At 35.4% G+C, this 17,569-nt stretch overlaps 3 protein-coding genes across 5 annotated transcripts; all 3 read right to left on the bottom strand.

Annotated features, from left to right (window-relative positions):
- Positions 1-3,778, bottom strand: LOC147562905 (protein terminal ear1 homolog). The gene is made up of 5 exons (XM_086632313.1): positions 2,482-3,778; positions 1,518-2,193; positions 1,309-1,434; positions 1,022-1,163; positions 1-733 (listed from the first exon to the last, which is right to left on the bottom strand). Exons 1-5 carry the CDS (start codon positions 3,242-3,244, stop codon positions 227-229), a joined length of 2,214 nt encoding a protein of 737 aa, XP_086488439.1. The 5' UTR covers positions 3,245-3,778; the 3' UTR covers positions 1-226.
- A 4,186-nt stretch (positions 3,779-7,964) lies between these two features.
- Positions 7,965-11,353, bottom strand: LOC147562904 (Pyridoxal-5'-phosphate-dependent enzyme family protein). Of its 2 annotated transcripts, none has more exons than XM_086632302.1 (7): positions 11,072-11,353; positions 9,940-10,248; positions 9,705-9,747; positions 9,248-9,586; positions 8,972-9,101; positions 8,669-8,845; positions 7,965-8,563 (listed from the first exon to the last, which is right to left on the bottom strand). In XM_086632302.1, exons 1-7 carry the CDS (start codon positions 11,162-11,164, stop codon positions 8,539-8,541), a joined length of 1,116 nt encoding a protein of 371 aa, XP_086488428.1. In that variant the 5' UTR covers positions 11,165-11,353; the 3' UTR covers positions 7,965-8,538. The 2 variants fall into 2 exon arrangements, with proteins under 2 accessions (XP_086488428.1, XP_086488422.1); XM_086632296.1 differs by having other exon boundaries at positions 7,965-8,520.
- Positions 11,354-11,898: 545 nt separating this feature from the next.
- Positions 11,899-14,879, bottom strand: LOC147562903 (BTB/POZ and TAZ domain-containing protein 1-like). 2 transcript variants are annotated; one of them, XM_086664690.1, is made up of 5 exons: positions 14,610-14,879; positions 14,320-14,453; positions 13,701-14,004; positions 12,938-13,287; positions 11,899-12,230 (listed from the first exon to the last, which is right to left on the bottom strand). In XM_086664690.1, the coding sequence occupies exons 1-5, from the start codon at positions 14,847-14,849 to the stop codon at positions 12,053-12,055; spliced, it is 1,206 nt and encodes a 401-aa protein (XP_086520816.1). In that variant the 5' UTR covers positions 14,850-14,879; the 3' UTR covers positions 11,899-12,052. The 2 variants fall into 2 exon arrangements, with proteins under 2 accessions (XP_086520816.1, XP_086520817.1); XM_086664691.1 differs by lacking the exon at positions 11,899-12,230 and having other exon boundaries at positions 12,934-13,287; positions 14,610-14,801.
- Positions 14,880-17,569: the final 2,690 nt, after the last annotated feature.

Below are 17,569 nucleotides of genomic sequence, written 5' to 3'. Positions count from 1 at the left end.
TTTGTTCTTACTACCAAAAAAAGAAAACTTCATTCACTATTAAACTAAACATGCATATTGATCATTTCATAACCTTGTGCTTCATTCATGAGAAAATACATTTCTCATTTTAGAGAGAGAGGAGAGAGAGAGGAGAGGAGAGAGAGAGAGAGCGGAGAGGAGAGAGAGAGAGAGAGAAGGGGTACAAAAAAAAAAAGCAAGAAGTTGGATTGGTGATAGAGTTGGGCTAATTAACTTGAGCACAACTCAAAAGGTTTGGCTGTTGTTTTGGCTCGGAGGTCGATAAACACCCATTGGCTGTTCCAGCTACCACACTTGATGATGACAGACAGTTCCCGGTGGTGGTGGTGGAGGTGGTTTTCTTGACAATCACAACTTCATCATCAATACCACCGCAGTCATTCTCCCAACTCCTACTCCTACCACCATCATCTTCATCATCATGACCACCTTCCAACTTATCATCTTGACCATCCATCTCACTGAAATCTTCTTCCTCCATAACCAACTCACTTTTCTCAGTACTTTCACCACTATCACCATGAACAAGTACAGTTCTTTGTTGTTCTAGCTTTTTACTACCAGAAACGGAAGAAGCTCCACGACCAACAATGGCGATCGGATCAGTCACTTGCTTCCCATCACGAGGAGGCGAAAACACAACAGGAAGATACTCATCTGTTTCACAAGCAAACTTTGAGTTCTTGAAATGCTCCTTCAATGCCTCCAAACCCTTCAAAACAAATCAAAATTCAATCTTTTCAACACTACTCACAACTCTTATTCTCTATCTATATATTTGGGTATCAAGGTGAAACCCTAATAATAAAAAGGTAATGATGGAGAACTAGAAAAACTAGACAGAGTCTAGACAGAAATCCTATGTCGCTTGCCGTGTGATTTGGTGTTTAGCTCATCAGAATCATCGAAAGCACGAATTGTGGCAATCCACATAAATTTCTGCATAGAGTAGTCTGTCTGGTTTTTCTTGTTCTCTAGCATTTTAATGAAAATTACAAACCTGTAAACGAGCATAAGTAACTTGACAAATTTTTCTTGAATTGAAAACCTCCCATGACTGTAAATGGAAAGCTTTATAAAGTCTCAATGCTGCTTGTGGAGATGTTAAATTCACAAACCCATATCCAACATTGCATTTGTTACTGCAATTTAATAACAGACAGACAAAATTAGTCACAAAAAAAAAAAACCCTGAACCCAAAAGTCAATAAAGATCTCATTCAAACTTCAAAAATAGAAATTCCCCACCATAAAAAAAAAACAAGAATTCAAAAAAAGGGTTCTTACTTGAAGTCAATTGGGAGATAAACAAAATCATAAGCAGATAATGGTTGATCATCTTCTTCATCATCTCTAATCTTTTCATTGTAATGGATGCAATGGTTGTCCAGCATATTTAACAACAACTTTTGACTGAAAAATTAGGGTTTAAGATTAGAAAAAAAAATAAACTGATAAACCCCTAAGAACAAAAAAGAAATGAAGAATTTTTATACCTGTACTTGTTTGGGATGTTTTTTATCATGACAGTAGTTCTTGTATCTCTAATACAGCTTGGATCTATCATTGAATCTTCATTAATCAAAAAGTGAGAATCTAGGTTTTTTTGTTTACCCTTCCATGACTTGGTTTTTTGTTGTTTTCCTACTTGTTGATGTTTAATTCCAGTTTGAAAATGATTTTTAATCTTCATACTTCTTCTTGAAGAAGACCCACTACTTCCTTCACTTTCACACCCATTTTTCATTGATAGTGAAGCCATTTGATCATCTAGAACTAAACTATCTTCTCCATAATTTTGTCTCTGATTGTTATTCCAAGTATTTGACCCTCTAATCAACATGGGTTTCTTTTGGTTTTGTTGAAATTCTTGATTTAGATTATTAGGGTATGAAAGTGGATAAGTTGTGATTCTACTGTAAAAACTTGAATTTGAATTCATGTTTTTAGAGAGAGAATTAAAAGGTAATGGATATTGTGGTGTTGTTGAGTTAGATGATGATAACTTTCTTCTATTACCTCCAGGACGACTGAATTCAATTAAAACAGATTGACCATTGATTTCTTTCCCATTCATCTCTTTTAAAGCTTTATCTGCATCTCTAATGTCATAAAATTCAATAAATCTTTGATTTCGTTTTGATGGTGTTTCTCTTAGCTCCTTCACTGGACCTGCAAACATTGAAAAAACAAAGATCAAAACCATGAAAAACTCCAACTTGAAGATGTGGGTAAGGAAGAAATCATGACAAACTCCAAATTGAAGATATGGGTAGGGGAGAAATCATGAGAAACTCCATGCATGAAGATCATGAAGTCAAAAAATGGGAGAAACCCCAAACTGACAAGTAGCAACTAATTTACAGAGAATAACAGAATCTAAAGTTTGAATTTTTACAAAAAAAAAATGCTTATTTTAAGAATTTGATTAAGAGATAATTAATAAAGATATAATAATACCAAAAGTTTCAAAGATTTCTTTGATCTGTGAAGCAGAAACAGCTGGATCCAAATTGAAAACAATTAGGGTTCCTTGATTATGTCCATCAGAACCTGCCATTACCGCCGGTAAAGTGTACTGTGCCCATACTACTCGTCCGGCAATAAGACCTCTTCCAAGTGGTGGTGGTGGTGGTGGTGGAATAAGAAAACTTTCTGTCTCTAAACCACCTCCCCATGGCATATAAAATGAGGAATTGTGATAATATTGATGTCTTAATCGGCTTTGTTGATGCATGTGTTGTTCTTGAATTTCAATCATGGCGGTTTGTGCATGTCTAAGATCATAAAAATGAACGGTCACAATTCCATCTTGTAATAATCTCCTCATCTCAATTCCTCTTATTTCTCCAAACACTTCTAGTTCTTTTCTCACAATTTCTTCAGTCGTGTCTGTTGGGACTGAACTAATTAGCAACGACCGTGTCGCCGACGCTGCCGACGCCGGTGGTGGTGGTGGTAATGGTGGTGCTCCGTTGCCACTTGGTCTAAAATACGCCGGTGATGAAGATGATGGTATATGTTGATAACCTAGACCACCATAAAAGGGTATCAGTTGATGAGGATGAACACTAGGAGAAGGGTATGAGGGATAGTAAATCTGAGGTTGAAGAAGAGTAATCTGGCGATTTTGGAGATATGGGTTTTCGTTGTTTCTTGGCCGGAACTCCTCTGCTCGAGGATCGAGGTTCCCCGGAAGCTTAATGATTCCGTTCTCATCCATAGCTGATATTACGCCGGAAAACAAGTAAATTGTTTTCTCCCCTCCAAAACCCAAAACCCAAAATTACCCGGAATCCAAAACCCAGAACCCAAAATCCAAAATCCCAATCAAATCTTTTGTCACTACTCGAATTTGAAAATTTTCTTTCTGATTCTTGAGTTTATCGTCGTCGTCGTCGTCGTCTAGGTTAGAAGTTAGAACCAGTGAGTGTTGTTTAAGTAGGGAAAAGTGGTTTGCCGGTCATAGAAATAGCAATTAATGGAGGAAAAGACTGATTGCCGGCGGAAGTTTAAAGTCCACTCTCTACTTCTTCACCTTCCCGAGTAAAAGAACGGTCGCTTCATCAAATCATCCTTCTCTCTCTCTCTCTCTCTCTCTCTCTCTCTCTCTATGTATATGTCCTCTCACTCTCTCTTTCTCTCTCTAAAACTCTCTTTCTTCTCTTCTCGAGGAACTCAAAACACAAGGGGGCAGGCACTTAAAGAGTATAATAACACCTCCTCATAGGCCCAAAACAAGACATTTTTTCTTCCTAATTTTCTACCTAAAATTGGATTTGCTTGCTTTAACATACTCAAAATATTTAGGAAAAGTACATAATTAACCCCTCTCCCTCTCTCTTTCTGGATCTTCACTTGGGTTATTCTATGGGAGATTTATTATTATTTCAATTATTATTATTAATTGTAATAAAATGGGTATTGATAGTTTTTTATCATGTCCTCTCCAAAGAGATATTAGATGTTAATTTTTTTTCTTTCTAGGAGGGAGATTTTGTAATTCATTAACAAGTAGATTGTGTGACGGGTTAAAAGTGAAAACAACTTTTAATAAAATTTGAACGTTACAACAAATAACGAGTAACCCAGGTGGTAGTACATCTACTCGACAATGTAGAGATCTTAGGTTTGATTCAATGAAATATGAGCCAGGGTTCATTTGGGTACACAGATAGCTTATATTATGAGCTTTTCTATAAGTCCATAAATAAAAGCGTTTTCTAAAAATCTATCTGAGCAGCGCTACACAAAAAATGTTTTTACATCTTAAAAAGCCAGGATATGACATTTGGTAAAAAAAATGTAATCATCGTATTGTAGTTATTAAACAATATGCTTATATCATTATACTAGGGTATATCCCGTGCCCTAGGGCACAAACACTTGTATCAATCAAATGTTACGAAATATATTGTTATATTTTATTGAGAGAGAGAATTTTATTAGTTATTGTTTTTTGTATTACTTTTTTGTTTCTTTTCTCTTAAATTAGTTATTATTCTATTGAGAGAGAGAGAAAAAAAATTCAATTTCTTTTTTTAACCCTTGAAATTTATTTTGTTTTTGTATTTCTTATATTAATTATTTTATTTTTAAGAAGGAATCGATTATTGTTTTTAAATAGGTAATTTTATTTCTACGAAGGACTATATTTTAAATTTTGAGAAGGGCTTCTAGACAATATCCTTTATTAAAAAAGGATGTTTATCCCAGTCATCCTTTAAAGTGTTGTGGGTTTTGCCCTAGGGTACATCCCGTGCCCTAGGGCACGGACACTTGTATCAGGCAAATGTTACGAAATTTATTGTTATATTTTATTGAGAGAGAGACTTTATTAGTTATTATTTTTTGTATTATTTTTTTCTCTTAAATTAGTTATTATTTTATTGAGAGAGAGAGGTTGTAATTTTTTTTAACCCTTAAAATTTATTTTGTTTCTTTTTTTCTTAAATTAGTTATTTTATTTCTAAGAAGGAAAGGATTATTGTTTTTTAAATAGGTAACTTTATTTCTACGAAGGACTATATTTTAAATTTTGGGAGGGACTCCTAAACAATATACATAATTAAATAAGGATGTTTGTCCCAGTCATCGTTTTCCCTTCTGTTTTATATAATAGATTAATAAAAAATATATAAATATTAAAAATTAAAATAAAATAGCATAAAATTTTCAATTTTTTATAAACAAAAAAAAAGAAATAAAATTTGAGAAATTTGACCCCTATGTAGTGGTGATGGTGCTCAATGGTGGTGGACGTGTTGTGGTGGTGCTTAATGGTGGCGGAGTTATGATAGTGATAGTAGAATGGTGGGGGTGTTGGTGGTTGGGGGGTAAAATTGCAACGACGGTAGTGAAACGGTGTTGGTGGAGGTGGTATAGTGTGGTGGTGGAGTGGTTGATTTGTGGTGATGGTGGTGAAGCGGTTATGGCGTTGGTGTAGTTGGGGCAGAACTGGAGTTTCTGTTAGATTTGAAGTCGTCAGTTATTGTGGCTGTCACATCGTATCTATATATCAATGTCTTTATAATGACTATCGTAAATAATAATAATAATAATAATAATAATAATAACAACGATGATAATTTTGTTATAGGACGGTGCAGACCAGCCTTCCGGGCTGCTAGTGATATTGTCCGTTTTGGCACACCTGGGCTTCACGGTTTTAAAAAGTCTCACTAGAAGAGGGTGCTTAACCTCTTAAGAGGAGCACCACACTCCTGTCTTCTACCAATGTGGGATTGCTTTACAACAAATTTAACTTTATATTGTATGTTTTTTTCACGAAAGAAGAGGCATTTGATTTTAATTTTAGTTGCTTCCTTTCTTCTCTTTTAATATTTCACACATGTGTGCCAATTTGATTTCGAAAGTATCCCCTTTTAAACTACACATCGGAGAAAAATGAGAAACATCTTAAATCACTCAATTTTGTCTCCCTTTCACATACTTCCTTGTCTCTATTTGCTATTTTTAATACCAAAATATCTCACTCCTCTTTTTGTCCATATTTGCTTCATTCACTTTTAAAACCTTATTTTAATCACTCCACCTTAAAATTTCATTTTGTTTTTGTATGTTATCTTTATGTAGCACCTATATGTTCTTTTGTTCCCCATCATCCCCTCTCTCCCTCACTCTCTCTCTCTAACACACAATTCATGGGACCACCCATTTCACTCTATCTTACAAATACTCCCACTTTTTTTCTTCACTTAAAAAAGTTATTGAAAGGGATGTCTACTTCTTCCTCCTTATTTTGCCCTCAGTTTTGTAGGTTCTTACCATGTAAGGCTTATTTTTTATGGGATCGTTTGTTCTCTGTGTTGGTGACTCAAATGTCCACTCCTCATTTAGAGCTCCCCCAAGCCTTTCAAACATTTCTTATGTCATTATCTTAAAGTCATATTCACTGTTTTTAAATCCAAGTCCCCTTCACTTTTTCTTTTTTGTTGTTGCAAGAAGTCATACTCACTTGTTCTACTTCTTTATTAGTTAGAATCATTGTTAGGTTTATGTTTGGTACAACTAAAATTACAGTTTTTATCCTATTTGATTGGATTTATATTGTAGAGAGTTTTGTTGTTTTAACCTAAGTATACTCTTTCTCAAGGGTACACTCACCAACAAGCCACCCATCATCGTATATGACGACTACAATTGTAGAACAAAACAAAGGGAACTTAATTTGTTACATAACGCAGAGTATACATAGAATTTAACAAAAAAAAAATCTATATGTTTAAGACCGAGCCATATAAATACCCCTAATGAAACAAAAAGGTACTCAATTAGCTTTTGAGTTTTGAAAAGTTGGAAGGTTTGTACATTTGGGGTTAAAATGTAATACAAAAATAACGAAAAGGTAGTAAACGTTAAATTCTTTAGAATTGGAGGATGGCCTGGGACGAGAATTAGACAAAACAAGACCATCAATATTTGATTCCCGTTTTTACTACGTCTGTGTTTGCTCCCGTCCCGTTCTTACGCCACCACGCCATCCTTCGCCGGTATTTTCAAGTTTTATCCTTCCCAAGAGGTGGCCGACTCATTGATTCTCGGAAAAGGTGGTGGTGCTGTTCCTCGATGGAAGTTCTTGTTTCCTCTAATTAACCCCTGGATTATATAAATGCTACATTTGTTTTGTTGGTTAATCAAGAAAAGAGTGATATGAAGAGATGAATGAGACAAATGAGATAGAACAACAAGAAAGAAGCAAGGAGGCTAAAAAGTCATTAGAATATGCAGGTCCCATCTTATTAGTTAATCAACTTGGTAATTATAGTATTAGTTGTTCCCAAATTTAGGAAAGCATCTCTTAACATTTAGTGATAGAAGATGGGTTTTGGTTATTCTTCGTATTCTCTCACGAGGTTATTTAGAATTTAGCCCATTATGGGTAGTATCACGGGCGTTCGGCTCATGGTAAGTCGTTTAGTGCACTTAATCGGTTGTACTGATTCTCATATGTCAACTTAAAATTAACATATCTCAACAAAAAAAAAAAAAAAACTTAAAATTAACATGAATCAGTAGATTTTCTTTTCTTTTTTTTCAAGCTCATGATAAGATAATCAAGTTCTATTGGAGCATAATAAGGACATAAAATCCAATTATTTCAAGTTGATTAGAATAATAGGAAGGAATTGAGCCCATAATGCATTGGGACAAGAGATGGAAAAAAACAAAATTAGCAGCCATCCGACCAAACGTGATTTATGTGCATAAAGAGAAAAGCATGCCCTAAATAAACATCTACTCACAATTTGTCTTGCCTATGTGAGTTTAGAAAAAATCAGTGTTGATTGAGTGTTAACATAGTTATCTCTCAACTAGAGAGACCATAGTTCGAATCTTACTGTTTCGTGAACAAGAAAAAACTAGTTTACACAAAGACGAAGTCTGAGGATTGGATCTAATACAGAAGTCAGAAGTACATCTGGAAGACCATTTAAGGGTTAAATTTTGATAACAATAGTATTACTGTTATTTTACAAATGTTAAGATCATTCTCACCCTTCATCACATTCTTACACGTTTCAATACGTCTAAAAACGATCAGAGAACAAAATGAGGATTTGGGTTGGACCTTTTTTCACTGCGGAGGACATTCCGATGAAATGATACAAACATAAGACAGCCCAGCCCAGCCCACCAAGCCCGAAAGTAAGATCTTTTATCCATGACGGGCGGATATTACTTTGGACTTCAACTATAAAAACTTTATCTTCTATTATCCAGAGTCAAGGGTCATGTGGAATTGTTCAGTCTTTGAGGTCATGGAAGAATGATTTGTACCTCTGTGCCAAACCAAACATGCCGAGAGTTCCGCCTGTATGGAGCATCACAACTTTTGCATCCCCTCTGTCTGCATTCTCGGAAAGAACCCTCGCCTGTTCCCAAGCAGCAAGTGTATAGATTGGGTCCAATAGAATGCCAGTTTGACGAGCGACTTCTTGGCAGGACTCAATTTCTCCTTTCAAGACCTTCCCGAATCTGCAAAATGTTAAAGCTTCAATTTTGACCTTCGTATGAAGAACTGTATAGAAGATAAATTTCAAAGACTAGTTTAGCCTAGATTTCAGATTAGACGAATATCTTATCGACAAAACCTATTTACTTAAAGTCAGAGTATAATGCTTACTTTCTTGGTTTAACGCGTTCTACCCAATGCACTTTGCCTTCGCGATCTTCATTTAACGTGTTATAATCCTTCTGTGAACCACAAAACCTTTTGAAATCTGACATTAAGCGATACTCATGATTCTTGTACCCTTCAATAGTATCGGCCAGCATCACTCCAGTTACCTCCCATGGTAGTCTGACAGATGCGAAAGAAAATGAACTATTAGAAATGTATTGCACTAGTCGAGATATATGCATCCACAAACTGAAATTTGAAAAACTTATGTTAAATTCAAAATTACTTTATAAGAATGAAACACACCCAAAACATGCAACTCCAAGAGCTAAACCAACAGCTGTGGTTCCAGTACCAGAATCAATAACAATTTTTAAGGGTTGTTCTTTCCCGAATATATGACTTTGCGATATGTACTCCACAAGACGGATGATACCTACAAGATATGGATTACACCTTTCTGAATTAATCATAAGGGTTGCTTTAAAGCATAGATGCGGAAAATCAGCTTCACTATCAAGAAAGATACTAAAAGCATCAACCATGCTAGTTATCGGGAAAAGAGAATGAATTTGATATTACCTAATAATCCTGCAAAATCCCCTGCACCTTCATTGATGATAACAACTTTCTTCGGATACTTTCTATTAGCATTAAAGGGCACATTATCACCTTCGTTCGCTTTTTTATCAGCAAAAGATTGGTTGAGAATATCGGCGAACCCTATCACAGAGCCATCGTTTCCTGCCACTAAATTTGCGTGGTTACTCAACATTTCTTCCCTCTTAGCATATAGAGATCTTGGAACATATGTGACCTTTCCATACATTGTGGTTATCAGATTGTAACCAGTTGGAATATCGGGTTGCTCTCCACGTAGGAGTAAGTGTGACCGGAGTCCTCTCTCAGCACAAGACACAGCTGCATAATATGTGAGACTATCTTAACTAGCATGTTTTTTCATGGCACAAGAGAGAAGATAATGATATAGAACAATTCTAGAGAAACTACAAAGTTTGCCGGAACATGAAATTCCTACCAACAGCTGATGTATGCGCACTTTGACAGCCTCCGCATGTAACCTAGAAAATGTTCCGATAAGTTTTGACTTGAATCCTAGAGTTCATAAAATGCTAAGACATCGTTTGATAATCCTAAATTCATCATTTGATGGAGGAAAAACATCGACTGACAATTAGCCACAACATAAGCACAAGAAACTGAGAATGTGAAGAGAGGATCATGCGAGGGACTCAAAAGGAATAAGATCTTACCACATCAGTCACAAAATGATTTTCCACCAGAGGAAGCAAGCCATCGAGTTTTCTTGCTTTGTTACCATTCACCAAGGGATGCAACAGATCGTCTCTCACAACATAAAAGGACGGGTCTTGTCTTTTGTTTATGGCATCACCCAAACACGGCATGGTATCATTTAAGAAAGATCGTCCTTCTCCGTTTTGCAGTAGTGGCCCGGAGAAAGTTACTTGGTGGATTTTGGTGTCTGGACGATCCATTACCCATCTTCTATCGAGCAATCCCGACAGGAAGATTTTATCAAAATGCTGCAGAGTGGAAATTCCCTGGCGGTAAAAGAAACATTTTAAATAAATGTTGCAACTAGGTATGAAGTTATTTCTGGACTAAGAAAACAGTGTATAAATTCCACAAGAAATTAGCCATTTGAGCCACTTTCGGGTTGTGTTAGGCGTAATCTATCGGTCTGGTCCATGGGGCTCGCTCCAAAATGGTATTAGGCCTATGTCACTCGACTCACTCCAAAAGTAGCTCAAGAGGCGGGGATTTTCTTCTAAAAAAAAAGAGGTGGGGCTTTTCCTCAAACTTAGGAAGTAACCAGCACCCCCTCCTCCCACAATCAATGTGGGACTAACACCAACATAATCGACATATTATACGTTCGTTAATTCATTTAACTTTGTGTATGTTCACATTATGATGTAAACGTGATGCTTTTCCGACTTCGTCTAACATAAGATGATAAGAAAACCTAATCAAAGATATGGTATTGGGTGTTTTGCCTAGAGTACCTATACTTTCTTCAAATTCAAATAAAAAACCAATACCCCAATCACAATGAAGTTAGTTGATTGGCTCAAACAAATTAGAGGAAAGGAAAAAAAAAACTGTTTTTGATTAAAAATAGTTCACATTTTTTGAAATCAGAACTTGGGTAAAGCTCTTTGAATTGAACTTTTTTTTATCAATCAATTCAAAAGATTAACCTAGATATCTAATAAAGCTAATGAATTAAACCCTAATTTGTCCATTGACCATATATGATTCAGATTTTGGCAATACGAAATGTCAAGGAGTAATCTTTATATGTATTATATACATAAATAATGATGAAAAGAAAGAGAAGAAAGATAAAGGGAGTGTTAATACCTGTATATTATTCTGAGGTCTTCTTCTAGGGCAAAGCTCTTTTTTCATGGTTAAGAGTGAAGAAGGGCTTCTAGGTATTTGATGAAGTTTCATTACTCTTTGTCTCTCTCTCTCTATATCTCGTTTGGAAGCTGGATATTGCCCGTTGTGTCGTTCACTGGCTTTCTCTATCCGGTTGGGACGTTTTGCAGATAGTTGCTGTCTACGTGCTCCGTAGAGGTGACCATCTTGACGCGTCCATCCAAAGAGTTGGTCTGACTAATGGCTGTGCCCACCCACAGCAGTGGAGAGGCTGGATTTTCCATCCCATTAGGTCAAGCTATTGAGGTATATTGTTATTGTGCCTAAACTTTAGAGTTTGGGCATTGTTAAGACACGTTGTCCACCACTAGTCTTAGAGAAACTAGTAATTATGAGCTCACTAGCGGTTTGTCCGGTAGGTCACCAGCACATGACCCATGAGTTCAAGACTTTGAGGTTGAATTGCATGTCTGTTTAGACAGATTTATATTTTTCTGTAACATCGCTATATTTACAGAGAGATAATTTCATTGGGATATATTGGTTCTTACGTTCTAACATGTGAAGGTTGTAAGTGGATTGGACTCGAAAAACTATATTCCTTTCAACAATAGACTTGAAATACTTCGGCAAACCTAGACTCTAATACCATTTGGGGGTTTAGTTCATGAACCTCACTCTCTCTCTCTCAGTGGGAGAGAGACAAGGCAAGAGCACAATCAATTTGGTTTTGCATCTGGCAAAGACATTCACCACACTCCCAAGTTGTCTAGAGCTAACATTACACAAAAAGAAAGCATAATTCATAAACAATCCTAACCTTTTTAGTAGGGTTAACTACTTCATCAATTGAATAAGTGGGAATTTTATTCCCATGTCATACAGATCTCAAGATGGACTTGTTTACATCCACCATATATATTTACTATTTTACTCCCAGAAAAGAAAACACTAACACATTTAAAGAGGTGTACATAAACTTTTTGTTCGATAACCTTCGCTATTTTTGTCTTCTATCTTTCTCTTAGGCAGTGAAGACAAGAAAGATACGATATTTGCATAGACAACTTTCTTAACTAGTAGTCTCCATCTCCCATCATCACTCTTTTTCTCTAATTGACTCTTCAACTTGAATTGCCTACAACATGACAAATGAAAAATATCAAACTCAATTCCAACACAATAGATAAAAATTTCAAGGTTTATTCAATGGATGGACCAAAATTAATTACTACTACTTTTTTCCACTTTTATGTCTAACATTATCAATGAATGGATCAAATATAAATACTATATCTTTTCCACTTTTATGTCTAACATCACGTGTGTACTATGAATTTGGCCCAAGTTGATTGGATCTTCTTTTAAGCATGCCCTAAAATTGGGTTGGATACCCATAGTAGAAGACCCATTGTGACCATACATTGTAAAACTCCATTTAAAATCTCACCCTATATATGAATAAATTTCTGAGTTGAATTTCAGAATATTTATTCTATTCATCTCGTATGAGTAATTCGTCAAGCGATTTCTCAACCTTCCTAAGTTCAATAGTTAAGATCTCGACGAGTCACATGGAAGAAATAACAAAAGTATACCAAAGTCATACAACTCTCTGGGAACCAATCTATCTCTCTCTGAAACCATGCCAACCTACCCTACCCACGCAGCAGCCTAGCGAGCAACTCGTGACATCTTTCAAATCCCTCACCAAATTGAGTTCTCCACTTTTACAAGTGGAATTAGGGAGTGTTTGGTTCCTCAATAACTTCCACAAACCTTACAAAATTCTAAAAAATACCATCAAGAACGATTAAAAAATTGGACGGTTGAGATTTAATTTACCTGCATAAAGGAACTTTGCAGCAACTATCATCACACATAGAAGAGTGAAGTCGTAATAGTTGCCACATTCTCTTGCAATGGCAACATCCACCGTTGATTCTCTTCTTACACGTGGCAAAATGTTTGATCAGACTCTGGAGACGTTGACACGTGGAGAATCTTTTACATGGTCTTGTTTTATAAGTGGGCCCTTTATCATAAGCGGGCCCTTTATCATAAGCGGGCCCTTTATCATAAGGCCCAACATTGGTGCATCCCTCTGTACAGATGTGCTCCAAACACTCCATTGCTTCACTTAGCTGTAGATACAGACTTTGTTCTTCTCTTGTCTTTCTCGTTCGTTTCTTCCTCTGTTAATTTAAACTTCAATCAGATTTCAATACAACGGGGTATTTTTTTTATTATATGAGTCTGACTCGTTTGTCTCAAAATAGAATCAAAATCAATTCAAATCAGTCAATCGAACATATCAAACTAACATTTTGAAATCTAACTCGAGTTGATTCAGACTTCAGATCAAATTTCAAAACTAACTTTGAGAAAAAACAAACATTAGGGTGGTATATTTTTCTCTCGTAATTTTGATTTGACTCGTCTGGATTTGACTTATCTGAATCAAATTGACGAGTATTCCGATAAGTCAGAACAAACATCTGAATCTAACAAGAGTCAGCTCAGACATCAATTGTGTATCATGTCTAACTTAGAGAAGAAAGAAACACTACCATATAACAAAACAAGATTAATTGATATTGTTGTTTACCGATTCTAATTCATCTATGAATTGTAAGATTTCGAGTTCAAGCCAAGCATCATGTTTTCTCAAGAACTTCCACCCTTCTGTTTTCTTAACCGATTTGAAATCTTCGGATAAATATTTCATGCATTTGAGGTATAGATCCGGTGCGTCAAATAGTCTCGCTAGTTGAAGAACATCGACAACGTTTTCCACCATTAATCGATCAGCTAAACCTTTGGTGCATCTCTGTTTCAACTTCGATACTGAGAATAAATGTGATAATGCTAATAAATGAATTCCATATTTATCCATATCTTCTTCTAGGCATCTGAAATCAATAAAACACGAAAATTAAAACTTCATTGGTGATGTTTTGTTTTCGTGTCGTCTGAATCTGACTCGTCTGAATATGAATCGTCTGAATATGAATGGTCTCAAATCGATCCAAACCAGTTACTCAAACGAATCCGACCTCGTAAAGTCATGCATAGACAAATGTTTCTAAAATCTGAGTCGAGACAATTCGAGTCAGATCTGACTTGCAAAAAAAACACTACCGGCTACTTGCCATATACGAGAAGATCAAAACTGGTTCAGATTTAAAATCAATTTGAGAAATTTGAATTTAAAAGATTAATCAGACCTTGATGAGTAGATGAATCGAAGAAAAGCGATAACAGAATTGCAAGGAACACCAAGAATTGGTATATCTTTCTTAGAATTCCGTCTCTTACTTGGTCGATCTAAGATCTTCTCCAAAGTCGTAGAAACAGAAGCCTTCAAGAAAAAAAATTAAACAAGAGATCATCATCAATTTTAGGTTTGATGATCGAAAAATGGAGAACTCTCTAGTAAGTAATTTAAATCCATGAAAGTTTCATCAAGAAAAAAGAAACGAAAATGATCGAGTAAAAGGAAGGAGTAGTGAATTACCAGAATGTTTGAGTTAGCTAGGATGATTAATCCACCGGAAGTGAGAATCCGAACATCAGATACCGGAATTTGGATTGAATTCTGATCAGGTTTGGCCGGTTGCTGGAGAATTCCGATCAAATCGAGGGGAGACATTAATGAAGAAATGTCTACGGTTTGAGGGCAGCTTATTAATTCCATTTGAAGAGTAATGAGAGTTCTTAGTATTTGGGCTATTTCGTATTTATAGACAACTGTCATGGAAAATATCAAAGTTGCCTCCCAATTTCTAGTGGCCTGGCCTTTTGGATTCTAAAAAGGAAAATGAGACTATGCCCGGCACACAGAGTCCGGGCGGGCCGACCTGTCGGGTCATGATCTAGAGAGAGAAAGTGAAAAAAAAATCTCTCTACATCTTGGTCTGACACGTCAGCTCGTTGAAATTCGGTCGGGAATGGTTTCAAACATACCATCACGGTTGTTCAAAAAATATATTATAGCCAGAGACCAAGAGTTCCCATAGATCACTTAGGTTAGGGCCACATATTACCCACGAACTTCAAGATATCTAAACCCATAAAGAACTTGAGATAATCTTAGATATGGCTCTTACTACTAGTTATTTCACTTAGACACATTAAATCTCTTTAGCTAGGTCACAATAATTGTAAACCTCGAAACCACGCCAAACTCCTATCAAACCGATCACATTAATCGGGGGCATAACAAAAATAAATAAATAACAAAATTGTATTGAGATGCTAGAAATTCTTACCCTCTTTCACTTAATTTTAAACAATCTTTTATTTGTCATTTTGAATTTTCTTTGGTGGGTTTTCATAGGAGTTGACTTGACAATTGAAATGGAGTTTGGGGTATAACAAATCTCAGATATAATGAGGGGTAAAGTAATAGGCCGAGTGAAGTTGTCTTGACAATTTTTAGATGGAATTTGGGGGTTAAATGCCTCTTGGCAAATAAAGAAGCAATTTTAGGCTAATAAGTCTAATCTTTTTTTTGTTGTTGAGATTTTAATCCTGACTTCATGACATGGAAATCTCTCTTATTAACGCAACTATGCAGTGGCTTGACAAATTATTTCTCTCTTTAACTTATAGGCTAAATTTATTTGATTGGCTAAAAGTTGTGTCGTAACTGCTGGAAAAACGAATGAGAAGACTTATTGGAAGGGAACGTTTCTCTCAAGAGTTTGCTCATCAATTTTCTTGCGAGAGAAAATATTTCTGTTATCAATTGTAGAATTAAAGAAATACTATTTGATTCTAAAATAAGAGTCGACCACAACCTGAAAGCTGACGTGGCCGACTCCCGTTATTCCAGGTGTGTTTCTCTTCACATACCCGAACCTATGGGAGCCGACTGCCATTTTCAAGGCAAATGACATTTTTCAAAAAATAAACTAAAATTTTAGGAAAAAAAATTTATGGATCTAAAAAAAGGAAATATAATGTACCATCCTTTTTTTTCATCAATTTGTGTTTCAATTCTCAATAAAATCTTTCAATCTTGCTTGCACCTTTTAGGAAATAAATAAAATCTCAAATCATGGTTGTCTCATTCTTTAGGGACAAAGATAGTCAAAGAAAATCATAAGAAAGATATATATGTCTGCTAGGAGTAAGTATTGATACTATGAAACCTAGCTATCAAGACTCAATTCATGTAGTAATTAGCACTAATTTAAACACCAATCTTAGTATTGTTTATTCATTTTCAGTCTTTTGATGCCTGGGAAATCCAATTGAATCCAATACGAAACGGCAAAAGTGAAAATATTGTCGAGAATTATCGTCTATTTTTGTTTCTCATGAAAAAGAGAAGGAAAGATGATAGAATCTCGATAATAAATTTACTTTTAGAACATGGGATCGATCCAAAAAGGAAACATTATTCTCTTTATCTATAAAACTCTACAATATCTTTTTCTGCTTCTTTTCTTCTTTCTCTTATATTTTTCTAAAAGGAAAAAAAGGAACGAGACGCCGAGATAAAAGTGGTCAATCTAGTCTTTCACAACATAACCACTGATGAAATTGTCATAAAATAGTGATTTTCGACAAATCAATTGGCCTAATGTTCATTTGCGCTTTAAGGTATGGTCCGATATAATTTTGTTCAGATGTAGAGTTAATTTGACATATAGTATGTAAGAACTAAATTTGAAATGAATTCGACACTCAAAATCCTATAATTTTGTAAATTACGACCTCCAAGCATGCTTCGAACGATATTTTTTATTTTTTTAGAATGGTCAGCGTGCCTCGAACCTTTGACTTCTAAGGTGGAAGAGTAAACCTCTTACCACTCCAACCAATGGTTGTTGGCCTTGAACCATCTTAGATTCGACTTCCCTCAAGATGGCGTAATTGCATTCATATTCAAAACTCATTTGATCAATTAAATGAACAATAGTCAAGTCTACACCCTAGAAAAAAAAAAAGAAAAAACCACCAAAAAGAAAACTATGCAAAGAAAAAGCAAATACTACCATTAAGTCTAATCTATTGATCATCAATTGGACTTGACATAACTGCATTGTTAATGAATGTTTACCCCATTCTCTAGCCATTGTGTGCACCACTGTTCGAAGACGGCTCATGTTTCTGGTTTGACGTATTTTACACTGATAAGATAACGATAAATGGGTCTATTCCAGACAGATATATTATATCCTACAAACTTGCTACACGGAAAACCTAATAAATAATAGTACAAGTTCTAAGGTTCTAAGGATCAAACTTATTATGAACAGGGTGTCTTCGTCGAGCCCGGGTATAATCTTGAAATAACCAATGATCACCAAGATGTATTTTTGTTTTGATAATTGATGAGGATGACAATGATTTCTTGATAATACTGTTCTTTTCACTATCAAGAAAATCTACTTCACTTGACTCTGCAAATTATGACACTTAAATATCAATAAGTAGTTGTCATTAAATGAGTAAATTAAAAGTAGG

Source organism: Eschscholzia californica, unplaced genomic scaffold (genome assembly GCF_041429995.1).
Source record: "Eschscholzia californica isolate CP2 unplaced genomic scaffold, dmEscCali1.0.p SCAF_1, whole genome shotgun sequence".
NCBI lineage: Eukaryota > Viridiplantae > Streptophyta > Magnoliopsida > Ranunculales > Papaveraceae > Eschscholzia > Eschscholzia californica.
This window is presented reverse-complemented; position numbering and strand designations above follow the sequence as displayed.